Here is a 19,190-nt window from a genome sequence, read left to right as displayed (position 1 = left end):
CATCTGGCCCTCAGACATGGGGTCTGCACATGACTTGCATCACAAGACAGGGAAGAAGATAACCTTCATGCAGGACTGGTTATTCGGGGGACAAGGGACACACATCCACAGGCTCCCTCAGCTGCCGGCTCTGTCATCAGACCCTTCGAGGATGGAAGGGAAGAGGGCTTGGTAGGCCTGGCCTCAACCTCCCACAGTGCTGTCCAAGTTTCCTATAGGTAAGGAACTGCGGCGTTTCCCAGACCAAGAATGACTGATTCATTTAAATGCATTCACCAGGGTGCAGTGTACACTCAGTATAAGGAGGAGGCTCAGACCCCAGCAGACATGAGTTGACCTGTCTTCAATGAGCCATGCCTAGGGCTAGGCATCCTGGGTCCCTCAGAAAAGGACACATCCCCCACCCACCATCCACCCCCATCCCCACCATCTGGCTGTTCCACAACCTGGAAGGTACAGAGAACAAGAAAACTGACCTAAGAAGATAGGAAGAGCCAGAGCCCAGAAAGACTGGGATGTCGGCTTTGCTCGGGTAGAGGGACTTGATGACCGGCCTACCATCGACACGGAATTATTGGAGTCTGCCTGCCTTCCCTCCCTGAGGGGAAACGTGATCACACTGACCAGGCTGGGCTCATCGGAAGAATCTCGCCAGGAGGCTGCCCTGCCCCCTGCCCATCAGAGAGGTATTTTCCACAGAGCCGTCACTCAGGCAGCTCAGTGCTTAGCTTTCCTGAATGAAGAAAAAGCTTTCCCCGGCCCCGGCATCCTGTGCCTGTCCTCTGCGGGCCCTCATCTACCTAACTAGTTGCAGTAGATTTATTTCTCAACGGAAAGAACCCGCTTTACCATACTCATAATATCTTGGAAACTCTTGATAGCAAGTGCTGCTTCACGCCACCCAGCCCCTGAGTCGAATTTCCTCCTAAGTTATTTTCCACAGTGGTGCCATCTTCCTGCTCGCTGCGGCATCCTGACAGGCACAGCCCTTGGAGTATCAGGGTTTCTATCTCCTCTGAAGTGGCAGCCTCTCCATAAAGCATTCCTCAGATGAGCTGTAAATAAAGGAAACCGCACAAATCTGCATGTCAGTGCCATCCTCGGCACTGGCAAAGCACGGAGGTTGGGCTGCTGCCTGTTCTTGGCCGACTGGGTATCCCACCCAGAAGAGACATCGAATGAAAGAGAAGCAGCGCTCATTATCTGAGCAGCCTCGCTAGGAGATGCTTCCGTGCTTTCTTTTGATCGCTGTGTTTATAAAGAAGTGACGAGGCAAGTGTCTGCAGTATTATATGCAATGTTTTATTGACGAAGGATCGTGAGTCTCTTAGATGATCAGGCGCTAATGAACGGGGAGAGGGGGGCATCAGCGAGCGGCGGGATGAGAAGCGGGCAGCAGCTGGGCCAGCCAGCAGGTAGTTGATGAGTGCTTGGAGCCACCTCCATCATTAAGCAAGTGACTTTTTTGGGAAACATCAAAGACACGTCATTAAAGGCACCCTTCAAATCAAAGCCCTTGAATTCATCTGACGGGCAGTAGAGACTTTTATGCCAACATTGTGTGTTAAGAACAGAATCGATGCAGTTCCTCTCACCTGATATTTTTACATCATCTATAATTCTTCTAATAACATTCCAAAAATTGAGCACTAAAAGCTCCACTAATTTAATCCCTAAAGGTGCAGAAATTAATGTCAAAAGAAAACTTCAGCTGCAAGGGTTTAGAAAAATAGTTGGTTACCAAAAAAGGATGGTATTTTCGCTGGCAGGCACATTAACCTTTCTGTGTCTTCCCCTGCACTCTTCTCTCCCCTCCGACAGACCCTAAGGCTGAAGCTGGCGTCAAATACCACCTGCAACTCCCAGCATCTGGACCCTGACCTTTCTGGGAACAGCACTAATTGGCATGGCTGTAATTTCAGCACACCATTTTTCAAGGGATCCTCATTTTCAGCTTCTAATGATGTATTTGATAGAAATTCATTTTATACTTTACCCAGAGTCCTATTTTTTAAATCAGTACTTTTACCTTAACCTACCTTCTTTCAGCCAATTACCTTTTCCAAAGAGAACACAGTTTTCTGTTTGTTTGGTTTTTTGCAAAAATAAGATACAATCATTGTGAGTTTGGGGAAAATATATACACAAGAAAGAAAGCAGCAGGAACAGAAGGGGAAAACTGGGAGAGAGCAAAGGAAAAGGTAACATTGTCCAAAAGAAATATACTTATTACCTGACTCATGAAACTATAGCTCCTCTGTTTATCACTTCTATAATGACAATAATAAAATTAAAATTAACAAAAAAAGAAAAAGAAGGAAAGCAACACACACACACACACACAAAAATCCTCTAATGCAACAAACCAGTGTGAGGTCATCAGGGACACCTCAGAATATTTTCTTTCAATCTCTCTCGTTCATGTGGGAAAATACGTAAATACAGTCTCTGTTTTATTAAAATGGCCGCACTCCATACATACAGTCTCTTAAGTGTCCCAACTTGAAGAGCAGTTGCCAGTCAATGGTCTCCGAGGGGCATGCACTGATTTCGTGGATCTGACATTGTGGAGCGTCACACCATGCCCTGAGCTCACTGGAGTAAGCGCCCCTGAGTTTTCAATCCTGCATCTCCTGCATACCCATAAAGCCAGTCCGTTCTATTTATCCCACGCAGCCCAATGAAGACTTGCGGCCTGTGTGACATGCCGCTGACTCTCTTGGAAAATAAGTAGCACAGAAGGTTCCAAGTGACCTGTAACGTTACATGGAGGTCACCCCAAGTTTTGTAGCGCTTGGGGCTGACAGGTGCCCCAACAAAGCCTAACCCCCAGAACTTGAGAAGTGGCTATATACAACCAAGCTCAACAGAGATTATCTGTGGCCTTCATCCATGATGACTGTCCTTATAAGAGGGGACAATCAGACCCAGACACCCACCCCGAGGAAGACGATGGGAGGACATCGTCACAGGAGAGGACACCATCCACAAACCAAGGAGAGCGGCCTGGAGCAAGTCCCACCCTCACCGCCTCAAAAGGAACCAGATCTGAGCCTGCTTGGCCAGGGTTTCAGGCTCCGGGCACAGTGGGAGAATGCATTTCTGCTCGTAAAGCCACTGGTCTGTGGCACTGTGATACAGCAACACACACTTTCTCCTGCATCTGGAGTGCTGGGTCAGTCTGGAATCGCAATAGGCCTGCATCAATACGTGTATTTTTAAGACCACATGCATCAAATTTCATTGACCAGGCAACTAGCAAAGGTAAATTATATTCTATATAAATTACATAGTTAAAAGCCTGATTTTAAATAAATAAATAAATAGATCGATAGATAGATAAATAGATACAGAGAGAGAGAGAGATAAATGAGGGCATCAGCCCACCCAGGCTGCCCTGCCCCGTCCCTCACAGCAGCTCTGCAGTTCTGTTCAGGCCAATGAACCTCACCCAGCTTCAGTTTCTGCTCCTCTAAAACCCCTATTTCACTGGATTGTGACAGTTAGAGGCTGTCTCTGGGTAGACCCGCTTGCTGAAGGAATCATCAGACAGCAGAGAGATTTGTCTTTAGAATGGGCTAGAAGTACCATGGGTCTGTTCCTTTATCTTTTTGTTAGAATAACCAAAGCTCTCCCTTAACTGCCACGTGATAGTACACTCACGTGTCCCCACCACGTCCATGTTGACCTCTAACTGGTCAATTTCTTCTCCATGGTGGATTAAAATAAACTCCATTAACCATTCATTTAGTAGTTAACGTTTTTATAGCTTTGGTCTGAGAATCCAAAGAGAGAATGCCAGCTCTTGTCAGCATTCTTCCCTCAGTACATCCCCTACCTAGCTTCATCATTAAGTCTGAAGCCTCTCAGATCCCTCTTCTGGCATAGATGGACTTTATGTTTCTGGTACAAATCACAGCTTGCATTTCTCTAGAAACGGAAGAGACAGAAGGAGAGAGTAAATTGATGACCAGCGGGATTGTGATGGGAACTGGGAGAACTCGGCTTCCCGTCACAGGTCTGCACGGCCCTCTCTGCAGATCCTGGTCTCCACACACCTGGGGTTGGATGAAAGACACATGAATCAACAGACAGCCGCCTCCTCTGATGCCAGTGATAGTCCCATCAACCAGCTCTCAGCCATCGTTGGAAATCTAGTGAATTCCACAAGGTCCACAGGAGACGTGAGCAAGGGTGCTGTCACACACCACACCCCCTGTCCGTTCTCCTCCTCAACCAGCTCCCGAGCTGGGGTCATCCTCAGGATAAAGGGGAATGGTGTAACGCACAGGTGATTGACAGCATGGCTGCCGGGTGAGCTCAGACAGGGGCACCGTCACCAGACTAAATATTCTCACAGTCTACTCTAAAGGACCTCAGTCCAGCAGAGCAGAGCAAGACAAAGGAGATCTGCTTTTCCTCCTGTTCCCGGAAGTGATGGCTGACAGATGCCCACGGTCAGAATAAGGATGGAGAGTTGTCAATGAAAGATGAATTCAGCAATGGAAGTGAGACACGGCTCCAGTGAACGCATTGAAGGGAACCCTGAGGACCACCGCAGAGCCGATCTTCAGAGCAAAAGCGAGCCTACCTTACAAATAAATAGGACAAGTGCCAAGCCTGCCTGTTCTCCTGAATTGGTGTGAAAAAAAAATCTATTTCAAAGGCCCGAGCCACCAAGATAAGGCCGGAAAACCTGCATGTGGTCATCCAAGATTGTGAAATCTACCCACACAGGAAGAGGCATCTTTTCTTTCCAGTCAACAGCAGCATCCACATTCCACTTCTCCACTCTATCCCAAATGGGCTCAGGAAAATTCTGTACTGCAGGAAGCAGATGAAGGACAAAGGGTGACCCAGGACCACTGAATGCAAATGTCCCGAAGGCTGGGACAACCTCGCCTGCCAGTCCCTGGGAAGACGTGCCCCTGGGTGCTGAGCGATCCTGCCTCTGACTGTGCCCCCCTACCAGGGTTGGGCCAAGAGTGACACGCCGATGGACGTAGCTGACCCACTCAATGAGCGAATAGGGTGTGGGAGAAAGGGCTCAAGCCAAATCCACCACTGTCCAAGAGAAGCCCACGTGCAGAGCTGAGCGGGCAAATGATGCCCCTGTGCTTGCCACCTCATTTCTTCTCACCCTGGCTCAAGGCTCTGTCCTCAAAGACAAGCAGCTGCCTTTTCTTGATCGCCATCATAAACACTAACACCTCTATGTACACCCTATGCAATATATATTACCGTAATCCCATTGGCACAGAGGCAATGCTTGAGATTCACAGAGGTTTAGGCATGCGCTGCTAAGCAGGCAGCACCAAATGTAAACCTGGCAGATCGATTTGGAGGTCAGGACACTGCTTCATCTCAACTGTTAGAGGAGAAAATGAACGTTGGCTGGGAAGATGGAAGACCTGACTGTGACGACGTCTTCTATCACCAGCCGTGCAGACCTCCCAGACCATCTGGCTTCCTGTCCCTTCCACTCTTAAAGCCACAGTGTGGAGATCGATGATATCCCACAGAATTCAGCATGCAAAAGTGTCCGGGCCATTTCAGGAAAGAGAAGGGAGGAGCCCCTTTCACAGGGTTCTCTAGGACCTGGTGATGATCTAGTGCGCAGTGCGCAGACTCAGCCCCAGATGTGCACTCCTGCTCCAGTCCCCACCCCCACCCACGATGACAAAGCCGCCCCTGGGCCTCGCGCCTTGGCTCCACACTCAGGAGCGTCAGAAGCCCCCTAGGAATCCTGCTCCTGGAGCACCATAGCCTGGGCTTCCCGAAGCCACTTCTTACCATGAGATGCAGATACTTGCTTGGCATCAAGTGATAAATGTGATTCTCTACCAGGGGTGTTCCAAGCTGGAGACTTTCTTTTTTGGAAATAAACAGCTAGATTTACACACACACACACACACACATACACACACAGAGTTAACCAAAATAGCTTCAGTGAATGCTGGAAGCTTGCAGTTGTCTACTTTTGGAAGTAAAGGGCATGTTTTATCCTAAACCAGCTATTGCAGCTCAAGAAATGAATCAAGGCAGATCGCATGACAGGCCAGAACAGGTGACCTACATCAGATACAGCTTGCCTAGGAAGTGTGAGCACCAGGTTCTAGCCCCGGTACTCGAAATGCATAAATAAAAGAGGAACCTAAATAAATAAATAAAAATGAGCCAAGATAAATAAATAAAAGATGAGCCGAAAGCTGTCAGGCCATTTGATGGACTGAAATTTCCTTTTTCTATTTTTGCAGCTCTGAGGTTACCCAGAGCCTTGTATCTGTGATTCAGCACGAGCCACATCCCCAGCCCTTTTTACTTCAGTAATTTTGTTTCAGGTAAGATCTGGTACTTTCTGCCTTGGGCCCTTGCAAACACTGACCCTCCTATCTTCACTTCCTTTGTACCTGAGACCACAGGCATGCCCCACCATGCCTGGCCAGGGACCTACAAACTCTAACATAACGCATGCACACACACACACACTCACACACGCACACACACACACACACACATACACACACACACACACACACACACACACACACAAGACTCCTCACCACCACCAAAACCTACCGACTCAGAATGATCACTATGTCTCCTTAATAATGGTTATTGATTCTATCGCCCACTTTCAAATCCCTGTGAACTCCGGGTCAGCTTAATTTGCAGCAAAACAACCCAGTTCTTATCTAGTTACAGGATGTCGTGCAGACTCTGGGCCATTATGAACAGCTAAAGCTCACACCGCCACATCGTTGCACATCGGCACATATCGACCCCATGTTTTCTAGTCCGGGTGTGTAAGAGTGTTCCTTTCAGTGAAAAAGCCCATGTACCTGCCCCGAATGTCTCTGTCCCCCAGAGACATCCAAGGAAGGTAAGGGGGTGGGGTGTTTGAAAGTTGGAGCACAGAAAGAGACTTGGGGCAAAACTGGCTAAGGATAAATAATAAATAATAACAATAATAATTGAACAATCAACACTCAGTGAGAACACTAAGAATGGGGGGAATTTGCACATTGGAGTTAGAGTTTAGCATTTCTATGATCTTTAGATAGCACACCCATACACATCTGTTCTAAAGGATTTTATGACTTCATCTAAACAGTTCTAAGTGGGCCAAGCGCACCTCAAACAAGTCTGATTTCTCCTCCGAGCTGCTGGCTGCACTCTTCACCCAGCCTGGAAGCTTCATCGAGTGTGGTGAACACCCCGCCCGCATAGCCTGCTTGCATGGCAGAACTCGGGCCATTCAGAGCACATGTGAGAGTTCCAGGCTCCGCAGGCAATGGAACCCTCTCACTAGCTTGGTTTCTTTTCTTTTTTCTTTCTTTTTTTTTGGTCAGTCATGGTCTTGAACTCTGGGCCTGAGCACTGTCCTTCAGCTCTTCAGCTCAAGGCTAGTGCTCTACTGCTAAGACACAGCGCCACTTCCAGTTTTCTAGTTCATTGGAGATAAGACTCTCACGGACTTTCCTGCCCGGGCTGGCTTTGAACCATGATCCTCAGATCTCAGCCTCCTGAGTAGCTAGGATTACGGGCGTGAGCCACTGGTGCCTGGCTATGACAGATGTTTTGATAACTTGATAATTTTTACTTCTTACACAAATGGTAAATAGGCATGCATGACTGTATGGGCATGATGGTAAAATTTTAAAGCTTGGTCCTTTATTTCAGTAGCTTACTAGTCTAGTTGTAATAATAACTCAAAAAATAAAGGTGGTTTCTTTTCCATGTAAAAGCCACAGGGCCTCCGGGCCTCCTCCATGGCTCTCTACGTGGAGGATGGTGCCGTGGGCAGTGGCCTTGGGGCTACGATGCAAAGGGCCCCAGGTTGGGTCTAATGCTCTGTGGTCCCCTGCAAACGGTAATGTTCTTGTTACCTGATTCCTGTCATTGTAATCCCTCTAGAATAACAATAGAGGAAATGGATTGTTTTTTAATTTCTAACAATGTTTAACAAAAGTCATGATTTAATTCTTTATGTTTTTTGTTGTAAAAATAGTGTACAGAAGGGTTACAGTTACTTGAGTAAGGTAATGAGTACATTTCCTATCGAGCATTGTTACCTCTTCGTTTTTTCCCCTACCATCCCTTCCCAACCCACCTCCTCAACTCTCCCCTCTCTCCCTAAGTTGTAAAGTTCATTTTCAGCATAGTGTCTTGTACATCTCATTGTTACAATGGGTCAACCTGTATCCTTGTTTCAGCATTTTGTTATTTCCCTTCCCCTCCCCAAATTAGAGAAGTGTATATACAAGATGCAGGGCACTGACCTCAAATACAGTGAAAACAGGGGTTATACCATGGAGGAGGAACATACAAAGAAACAAAAAATAATCACATGGTACTTTACAAATACATTAGAAACAATAGCAAGAAAGAAAAAAACCATTTGTGTCCCTACCTTGGGAGTCATTTCACTTAACATCATCTTATCTGTTCATACGTACATAGCTTTTGACCTTTTCTGCTTGTCCCAGACATATACTAGCTATTACAGATAAGGGAAACCATGGGACCTATGTTTCTTTGGGCCTGGCTTACTTCACTTAATATAATTTTTTCCAAGTCTTTCATTTCCTAGCAAATGGGGCAATGTCATTCTTTCTGATGGAGGCACAGAATTCCATTGTGTATATGCATGGTATAATTCTGTGTATATACACAGTATAATTCTTGCTTTCACTGGCCTCCCAAGTTTGCTGCAGCAGTCTTGCCCCAGTTCAGACTAACCTAACCCTGAGCTGCGCCAGGGCACTGCCAGAGAATTCCAGGAAAGATGGGCAGGGGCCTGTTCTCCAATGCCTCATCTCCCACGAGATCTGCTTGTACTCCACCTGTGTTCCGTGTCCCTGTGGTAATTACAGGGGGCCCCTGGCCTGAGCGGAGGGGTCCCCCAAGTCACTGCTTACCCTAGGCTTGGTCCTGTGAAAATTCAAAATCCTCACCCACAACTCAAGTGGGGGTAGGGAGGAATTCTCAGCCCCGGCTCTCAGCAAGAACTCAGGGGAAAATGATGTCATGGAAATCCAAAAACAAATGATACTTCTAAAACGAACTGAATCTGCTCTGAGCGTAAGAAAGATTAAATCCAGATGAAAAAGTAACTGTGAACTTGAAGCGGGGTTTCGGTGCCGGTGCCTGACAAATTGCTACATCTATTTTAAGACGTTTTCTTCAAGAAGAGGTAAAATAGCCTGTATTTCTAAGTTAGAGAACATTGCCAGAAATAATATTTGAGATGTGGCACTGTATTATCTAGATATTTTGACAGAACTTATGTAAATGTGAGAACAGAGCTATAAATACAAGGCTGAGTCCATCCATGGGCAAACTCCTCAGAAAAGAAAATAATAATAGCAGAGGGTAATCATAAATAGCTTAGAAGCTACCAGAATAGTAATAGCCAAGACCCAAAGTGCAATGAGACCCCACACACTTCTCATGGCTAGCACATATAAATTTTAAAATAAGATCTAATTTCAAAAATGTGATGGATTGTCCCCATGTGATCTATTTCCAATGTCCTAAAGAAACAAATTCACTTCATATTTTAAAGAAAGATACTGCTGGGCGCAGGTGGCTCATGCCTGTCATCCTAGCCACTCAGGAGGCTGAGATCTGAGAACCATGGTTCAAAGCCACCTCAGTCAGGAAAGTCATTAAGACTCTTATCTCTAATAAACCACTCAGAAAAATAAACGCCAGCACTGGTGCTGTGGCTCAAGTGGTAAAGTGCTAGCCTTCAGTAAAAGAAGCTTATAGTCAGCACCCAAGCCCAGAGTTCAAGACAAAAGAAAGAAAGAAAGAAAGAGAGAGAGAGAGAGAAAGAAAGAAAGAAAGAGAGAGAGAGAAAGAAAGAAAGAAAAAAAAACAAAGTCTCTAAAGCCCCAGTGAGTGTTGGCAAGAATAGACGAGTTCACCTTCAGAGTTCAGGTACTTTGTAGTCAGTTAACAACTAATTACAGCATCCTACCAGAAGTAATCGGATGATTTTTAAGTCTTCTAGTTTGGAGTTCAGAATATTCTTTCTTATTCAAACAGACCACATTGGGTAAGCAAGGTATAAAAGTGATTGTCTGAACTCAAGGTCAAGGGATTTCTGCTGACTGCGGCCGAGGAAGCTGAGTCCCTGGCAGTGGTACTGACTTGATCATCCTCTCCCCACCGGGCTGGAAAAGAGGAGCAGAGAGGCACCCAGGGTCTTGAGACTTGAAGTGAAGGCCAGTGAGAAAATGGCTTCCCTGCTTCCTAGGGGCTCTTTTTACTTACATCTAAGAAAAATATCCAAGGTATTTTTACTTTTGTCCCAGCCTTCATAGGAATTAGGAGAGGTATAAAAGAATGTGAGTTACATCACAATATGACAGAAAATAAGAGATTTAATCAGAGAAGAAATGTGCATGCAAAATGGAGACTGACTTTTCCTCCAGGGCTCTGTGATTTCTGAACAAGAATAAATAAAGGATCTTCAGCCCCATTTTAACATCAGGATCCATAGTGCACGCCTGTAGTTTCAGCTGTTTGGGAGGCTGAAGCAGGAGAATAAAAATATGGGTCCTCCAGCCATTGCCTCCTTGTTTTAAGTTTTTAGAACGCCCTTTATTATAACAGCCCATCAGACACATAATTTAAATAAATCAGCTAAATACACTATGTATACATGCTCAAAAATTTTCCCTGCTGGGGCAAACTGCCAACACCTTTAGAGCTCCCTCATTACAAAGAAGAGACACTGTGGTCTTTGAGGGTGGTTGGCATGGTCCTGTGGCAATCTTGCAGGTAGACGGAGAAGCTGGTTCAAGGCACTGGATAGCCAGAACCAAGGACAGCTAGAATGGACACATCAGGAAGGAGAGGAAGCACAGCTGTGGTCCACGAAGCAAGGGCCACAGTTTGCACAGCCCCGCCTTGTCCTGAAATGTCTCTAGAATGAAGCGGTTCCTCGGTGGCTCTTCCACGCAGGACTCTTTCAGGCACATAGAAATAGGAATTTTATTTTAAAAATAGGAAGAAAGAAGAGTCAGAATTATTGCCACCTTGAACGTGGCCAGGTCCCTGTCCACGCAGGTGTCTCTTGTGAGCTCTCCGTCTGCAGAGGTAAAGAGACTGGACGCTCCCACACAGCCATTTTCGGGTCAGACTGCGACCACTTCCTGGCATCAGGGATTTCTTTGTACATTTAAAAACGTGGAGAAATATATCATTTGAAAAAAAGAAAACCCTAAGTACAATTAGCCTTATTTCCAGGCTCAAGAGATTAAAAAAAAAAAACTATAGTGATATTTTTCTAATTGCCTTTCATGAAACAGTATCATTTCATAAGGAAATGAGATGTGAAATGTACATTTAAAAGCAGGTAGATTCCTTAATTCATTTCTTAATGTTGGAATTTAGCTTCATGTGGACAGGTACATGTGTTGGGTGAAAGAAATAATCTTAGGAGAAACGGAGAGCGCATTTCCTGGTTATCGTGTTACACTTATTTAACTAAGATAAATGTTAGGGTCTGTTGTCAGCATCTGGATGGCTGTGTTCAGGGGCTGTGCGAAATTACAATAATGAGCCCCTTTGCTAGGGCATTGGCTGGGCTGCAGCACTGGGGATGTGGAGACGAACGTTCTCTGGTCGCACCTCTCCAGGGTGGGTTTGGATTTTAGGGCCAGAGAAGGCATCATCTCAAATCCAGACAAGACCCCAGCTCCCAGACTGTCCACCACACTCACCAGCACACAGACCACTGGATGGACGGAGGGCAGAAGGGCGACTGACCATAAACATTTCGGTTTTGTCAAAGCTGTTTGCAAATGGGCAGAGGCCCTGCAGGGCACACTGACACACACACACACACACACACACACACACACACACACACACACACACCATTCTCCAGTCTCCCTCTGTGCAGCCTAAAAATGGCCTGAATGGCTCCAAGTTCCCGCTTCTTCCCCTCAGAAGTCCTGTGGGGGTGTTGAGATTTGTGGGTGCTTCCTCCCCTATTTTATGACTTTAATTTGTCTCTCTCCTCTTCAGAAGATGGTAGACTAAGAGTAAAATATAAAATAATGGCATTTAGTGGGTGATTGATTTTTTCCCCCTGGCAATGTCATAAATATGGCCACACATTTGTTCCTCAGAAACGGGGCCGCACGCTCATGCCTGTAATTCTAGCTACTCAGGAGGCTGAGATCTGAGCATTGTGGTTCAAAGCCAGCCCAGAGGAGGAAAGTCCATGAGACTCTTATCTCCAATGAGCCACTAGAAAACTGGAAGTGGTGGTGTGGCTTAAGCAGTAGAGTGCTCACCTTGAGCTGAAGAGCACAAGGACAGCACTCAAGCCCAGAGTTCAAGCCCAACAAAAAAAAAAGAAAAAAAAAAACAAAAAGAAACAGGCTGGCAGGTCATTTCATGAGATGCTAGAGCACACATCCAAAGCTAACTTTGTAAGATACAAACAATGCATGAGCAGATTGATGCCCGGGGTGTGTAATATGTTAAAGCACCCATGAGTGATGTGGAGTTCATAGGCTTGGGGCACTGATACAGTGTGGCAGACATTTATCTATTTTTATTTTGACAGTACTGGGGTTTGAACTCAGGACCTCCTGTGTGCTAGGCAGATACATTACAGCAGAACCACACTTCCAGCCCAGCAAACTTGTTGGATTGGTGGACCTAAGTACCTAGGCAGCATTCTCATATTAATGCTCTCAGGCATTTATTGTCCGTTGAATGGGAAATGTGTTTCTGTCCCTTGCCTATGTGTCTCTTCACTTCAAAGTCAGGGAAGAAGAGTAATGGTGTCTTTCCCAGGACAGTGGCATTATACATGGTGTAGTTTCAGGGCACAGGCTTAAAACACCCACATTTGGGTAAATCCTTTTTGCATGTGTCTTGTGCTAGAATCCTGCTCAAATATAAATTAACTTCAAATATTTAAACGTGCCAAAACATTGAATCAAAACATGTAAATTACTCGTGCCTTATTGTAATCATTGGCCATTTATGTTAACTGTTAATCAAAATATTTACGTATCAACTTGCTTTCTGCAGGTCTGATTCAGTGTTACCTCCAACAATACCACAGAATTGACATCTCAGCTGCTTGATTGTGGATGCCCAAATTTCTCTTACAGAAGATCTGTTTAGACTCCCTTACTCTGTCCTCTAATCACTGCCAAACTGCTTTTCTATTCCAATACAGCAAACTAATTTTCAAGGCTTTCCCAAGCCCAGCCCCACTAGCCATGGTGGTTTTCACGAACTTCAGAGACAGCCTAGGAAGAAAAGCTATATTGAAATGTGGTGCCCTGCCCCCAGCTCTCATATCCTCCCCCCCTCCAACATTCCCAAATGTCCAGAGTTCTCTCTGTGGAGATTCCTCCCGTTTCTTCTCATTTTCTTTTACTTCCAGGACAGCATTTATTTTGCAGGGATACCCATGAACTCATTTCCCACTTAAGCAAAAGAGGATGAACGGCAAATCCAGCTTTTGACCAGAAGCAAAGGCCTAAAGAGAAGCATTTCTCCTCTCCCCAGCCAGAACTGACAACACTGCAACACCAGAACAGGGCCCGGTGCTTGGCTACCCCAGCTGATAAATCCACACTCAGAAATCCATTCTTTCACCAAGCGACTGGACACAAAAACCATAGAGCTGGGCTTTATGGACATCAAACTCTCCTGATCAGAAAGCTCGTGTCTAAGAAGGATGCTTCCAATCAATAAAGTGTAGTACTCTAATAGTTCAGTCTTTGATGCCGTGCTTATAATATCAGCCAAATGTCACAATATCCATCTGGGTACCTGCAGTCCACCAGAACTCTTCTTTTCCAGTAGAAAGACCTTTCCAGAAAGGCACAGAACACTGCAGGCTTGGAGCTAATGATAGTTACGGTATGTTTGAGATGTTCGATCTGCCCAGCTTACTGGGAACAGTGGGACCACAAGCAAACTGTAAATGTGTGAGAGGCGAGAAATGACCAAAAAAAAGATGCCCGGATTGCGTCCATCAAAAACTCAAGGATTTACCCAAAAAAAACCAGGTTTCCTTCCTGCTCATGCTACTCCACTGAGCCTTTGTAAAATCAACTGTGGGTCACCTGCCCAAATTTTCTTTCTGAAAAGAAGAAATGATAATACCCATTGCCCCCTGTCATGCTTCGAAGTCAGGTGAGGAAAATGAGATGGTTTCATCCTCAGCAGTCCTCACTGAAACGCAGGCCGAGGGCGGTCCACATGATCGCCAGGCTAACAAACACATGTTCGTGCTGCATTGTGGCCCCCTCTCTGTTAAGAAAAGTCAAAACTTCCAATCCAAGTTGCAATTGGTGTCTGTCTAGATCTAATATCCCCACTTAGGAGAGAGACATCTATCACTGTGTGGGCCAACAAAACCAAGTAGCTCTCACTGGATCTTTTCACAGCTCTGAGGCAAATACAAGCCTAGATGAGGTTAACATTACACAAGAAGTTGAATGGTCAGCCAGGGGTGGCAGCGCACGCCTGTAATCCTAAGTATTCAGAAAGAAATTGGGAGGGTTGCAGGATTATAGTCCAAGGCCAGCCTGAGTAAGTTAGCAAAAACCTCATCCTAACCAATAAACTGGACCTGAGCATGCCCGGCTATGGTCTCAGTTTTGGAGGTCCCAGGTGAAGGGGTCCAGACCCCTGTATGAAAAAATAACCAAGTAATGACAAAAAAAGGCTGGGGATGATGAGTCTCACAGTGGTAGAGTGCCTACCTAACTTTGAATTCAAACCTAAGACCAGAGTTCAAATCTGACAGATTCCAGTTGTAAAAATACGTATCTTTTGGAGGCAGTCTGAAGGTAGGGTTCAAGTGGTAGAGTATGAGTAAGTGTAAGGTCCTGAGTTCAGAAGAAGGAAGGAGGGAGGGAGGGGGAAGTGATTTTAAAACTATGTTTTACCAACTCAAAATTCAGAAACAGGAGGTTGGGAGGGATGGGGAGAATGAAGGAAGGGGTGACACTGATCCTTTGCACAACTACTTAAAGGTAATTTTTAATTGTGCTAATATTTTTTAACAGGGAAGCATGTGGCCCTGCTTTATTCAGATCTTAAAAAGAGATTCAGAAACATAAAAAACAGGATTGTTTGGCTTCTATCACTGGGCCTTTGGGTCAGTTGCAAAGTCTGCATTTTATACAATGATTCTCAGACTTTGCATTTAGTAACTGGTCTAAAATACACACTCCATGGCTGTCGTTCAGTTCATGTGAGTCACAAAAGCTACCGTCATGACTCTCACCCAATCTGTTCCATTTGGTAATTTGTCCCTCTGCTGGCTCACAATGAGAGCTACTATATGCACCCAAAACAATGTTGTAGGATTGTGGGGGTGGGGGGAGGGAGGAGTCGTGGGGCTTGAACTCTGAGCCTGAGCACTGTCCCTGAGCTCTTTAGCTCAAAGTGAGCACTCTACCATGTAAGCCACAGCACCAGTTCTGGTCTTTTCTGGTGATTAATTGTAGATAAGAGTCTCATGGACTTTCCTTCCCAAGCTGGCTTTGAACCATGATCCTCAGATCTCACCTCCTGAGTTGCTAGGATAACAGGCATGAGCCACCGGTGCCTGGCTAGGATTATGTTTTTAACTCTTGATTTGAAGAAAAGAAGAAGGACTATATATTTTCTATGTCTCCACCCCAGATTTAAAGGCAGGGAGGACCCCTCCCCCCTCCTTGGGTGTCTCCATCTACAACGGGCCACTCACTGCTCCATTCTTCCATCCATTAGCACTGTGTTTCCACACGCACCGATGGATCTGGCACTGGGGACAAGTGTGTGTCTACAGATGACCTTGGCTGTCCCCTCGGTGTCCCTCCAATCACACCCTCCACAGGCACCACCCCATCACTGTGGGCAAAATCGGGACAGGGCAGTGGCTGGTCCTGAGCTATGCGTGGTGTGCTATATACCTGCCGTGTGCCGTGTATCCACTAGCAACGAGCCCTGTGAGCCTGACGCCTTCAAGTCTTGCGCCTGACCATCCTAAGCGAACTACTTCTTTTCCAAAGAAACTGAAATGCACAGACACCCAAACAAGGACCAGGGAATGATCGCTGCTCCGGGGGCTGTATTGGGGGACGGGGTGGTGGGGGGATGAGAGGTTTTCTCCTTGAGCACAGTGAGTCTGATGGCATGAGATGAAGATGGCCCTTGGTGGGCTTGGACCTTGGTGGTGGCATTTCCGATCAGTGAGGAAGTCGGCTTGAGCCTGCGTGTTGGTCTCTGCTGCATTATCTTTCATCTCATAGAGTGCTTCAGCGCCTCTGACATACTCTAACACCAAAATGCAAATTACCACCCCCACCAACCTCCTCCACGCTCTCACATTGCCCTAAATTTGGACTCCCTGGGAGTCTCGAGCTGATCCTTTCAATCAATCATGTGTCGTTGTCCCCCACCCGCACCCCAGAAAAGGGGTAGGAATGAAAATGACGTTGCTTTGTCAAGCTGCCCGGTTTCACGCGCTGGACTTGGTTTGCTGTCCAAACCCCCACGCTCTTCAAGGCTGGATGCGCCAGAAGTACAGATCCCACCCCAGGAAGCATCCCGCGGTTTCAGGATCCACTCTCTCTGCCCAATCCCTGCTCGAGGGACCAGGGATGAGAACATGGCACGCCAGGCAGGAGCTGTCTGCCCCCCAGATCCAAATTAACCCTGAGGCCTGAGGAAAGTCACAAAACCCTCTGCCCTGACCCTCGATAGCCAAATAAGTGATTACTTGGACTCCATGCCTGCCTGAGAGCTATTAGAACTAGAAATCTCATTTAATTCACCCAGCTAAAGAAATCTTCAGAAGGGGGGCCCAGGGCTCTCCCTAGCAGGGGCTCTACTTTATTAAATATGTTAAGCAGATTTAAGTTTTAGGCTAAGGACAAATTCCTGCTCCCCAGAAACTCAGAGACCAGCCAAGAGCAGAAAGCTGGGGAGCAGGGGGAGGTTCTTGCCCACTCTACAGGTCCTCTGCTCAGGAAGTGCTGGGGGGGGAGGGGAGGGCTGCAGAGCTGTCCTCATTACAGATTCACAGAAACAGGGTCGTTAGTCTAATCCTGGGGTGAGCTCTGAGACGCAGGTGTTCCCCGGAGACCCACAAAGTCCAGTGAGCTCACCGAGCCAAGCACCCAGTAAGGCTGGTGGGGACCACATTGGGTAGGACCCTCGACAGGAGATGGGGGTTCCTGGAGATAGGCAAAGCCCCAGGTCGATCACTGGAGCTAAAAGAGACCCCGTAGGGTCTCTAGGTCCCTCTGGATGAGCAACCACCAACTTGTGTATAGAGATAGCTCTCCACACAGGCGTCCCCGCCTGCTGCAGGCCAGGCAAGCACCACAAACAGCGCTTTGAAACCTCCGTGGAGTCCAGCAGAGAGCCAAGCTGGCAGGAAGCGAGGCCTCGTGTATCCCCACTGCCCTTGCCTGTGTGAGACCCCAGCTCCCCCCCTCCCCCGGCAGCAGGTCACCTCCTCCCGCCCTCCTGCAGGTGGGTACTCCACAAGCACCTGTGGCCAGCACTGGCCCAGGCCCTCACCCTGTGGTCGCTAGCTGGTGACCTTGAACCAGTTGGCCAGCCCACCCCTCTGAGCTTCGGTTTCCCCCTGTCAATTAGGAACAGTAATGGCTCCTTCTGCCCCCAGTGGAGGGAAGTTCACAGCACTGGGCAGGGTACTGGACACTTCAGCTTTTAGCCAAATGTTCGTGCTGACTTAACTACCCCTCCAGGGGTCGCCAGGCACCCTCCTCCACATCAGGCTCTTGGCTCTCACCCAAGCCCCATTCCTGAGCATTCCAGGGGCGCTCTACCCTCTGCCTGTGGTGTTTATGACCCAAGTTTAGCCATCAGAGAAGTGAACACAATGAGCAGGCATTTTATTTCTGAAGTGGTTAATTTTACCCGAGACTGCCAAAAAAAAAAAAAATCACCCATCTGTCAAATGAATAATAAAAAAAAAAAAAGATCAGGAAGAAAACAAAAAATCCCCAACAGTAATTAAGCACCAACCAAGAGGAAATAAAAATGAACTTGGCTCCGTGTGGAGTTGAATGGGATTGGCATTGTATAACCCCGATCCAATCCCTCTTCACAGGAGAGAGAGGGGAAGAGCTCAGAGAGAGCCAGGCTGTCCAGCAAACCTGTTCTGTAGACACACACTTGGCTTGAGAGGCTGCTGGTGTGCAATGCACTTCCCTCCCGTCCCTGTGCCTCACAGATCCTGACACTCGGAGTTCTTCATGGTAGCTACTCCCTGCAAGGCTTTCCCAGTGCCCTGGCCAGATGCAAGTGCAGTAGGCTCACACCAAGGGACGGCAGAAGAGACCCCCCCACTTCGCCCCGCGTCCCCTCCCCCTACTGAGGCTGGGTTCCCAGGTGGCCAGCCTGCCAACACCCAAGGAAACAGGTGAAGACCCTCTCCCTGCACACGCGCGTGCGCGCGCACACACACACACACACACACACATCCTCATGAGAGAATGAGGCAATTGATTGCTCCTGCAAACACTTCCATCCCGAATCCCAATTCAATCAGAAGCACGCGGCACCACCTCCAGCCCCTTCTCTTTCTGAAGCTCTCATCTTAAAAGTTGCGAACTTCACCAGTGTCTGGCCAGCATGCCAATGGAGAAATGTTTTCATGATGACAGGATTGATGAGCGTCAGCATCTGTGTGGACATGAGCCGGGCAGCCCTGACCCGGCTGCTCACAGCCACTTCCCGCTGCCAACAGACCTTTCACTCACCTCGCTCATGTTGGCCTGCACTCCGCAGCCCGGTCCGGCTCCGCACAGACAGCACTGCTCAGGGGTGGCTGCTGGCTGGTCCTGGCTTTTCTCTTAAAAGAGCTGCGGAGTGCCGTCATGCCTGGCGCCAGCCAATGGGGTTCATTCACCTGTCTGAACGCCTGTCCCTATCTGAGAGCACAAAGAGCCACCTAGTGGACGAGCGGAGAAGCACGTGGCAAGCCACAGCTGTGGTTCTGCTGAGAGAAGAAAGGCCACCAAAGCCCAGCACTTGTGCCTCACGCCTGTCATTCTAGCTACCCAGGAGGCTGAGATCTGGAGGATCAAGGTTCAAGGCCAACCTGGGCAGTAAGTACGTAAGACTCTGTCTTCAAAATAACCAGAGAAAAGGCAGCGGGCCAGAGCATGGCTCAAGTG

General features: G+C 47.3%; 1 protein-coding gene across 1 annotated transcript in view; it reads right to left on the bottom strand.

The window, feature by feature from the left end:
* Positions 1 to 18,865, bottom strand: part of Pcp4 (Purkinje cell protein 4) — a 53,975-nt gene extending 35,110 nt beyond the window's left edge. The window contains exon 1 of the mRNA XM_070028822.1: positions 18,774 to 18,865. Coding sequence (XP_069884923.1) covers positions 18,774 to 18,782 — 9 coding nt within the window. The 5' untranslated portion in view covers positions 18,783 to 18,865. The remainder of the gene's footprint in view (positions 1 to 18,773) is intronic.
* Between the last annotated feature and the right edge of the window lie 325 nt (positions 18,866 to 19,190).

The sequence above is a fragment of the Dipodomys merriami genome, unplaced genomic scaffold, assembly GCF_024711535.1.
Source record: "Dipodomys merriami isolate MVZ:Mamm:240054 unplaced genomic scaffold, mDipMer1.0.p SCAF_2, whole genome shotgun sequence".
NCBI classification, from domain to species: domain Eukaryota; kingdom Metazoa; phylum Chordata; class Mammalia; order Rodentia; family Heteromyidae; genus Dipodomys; species Dipodomys merriami.
This window is presented reverse-complemented; position numbering and strand designations above follow the sequence as displayed.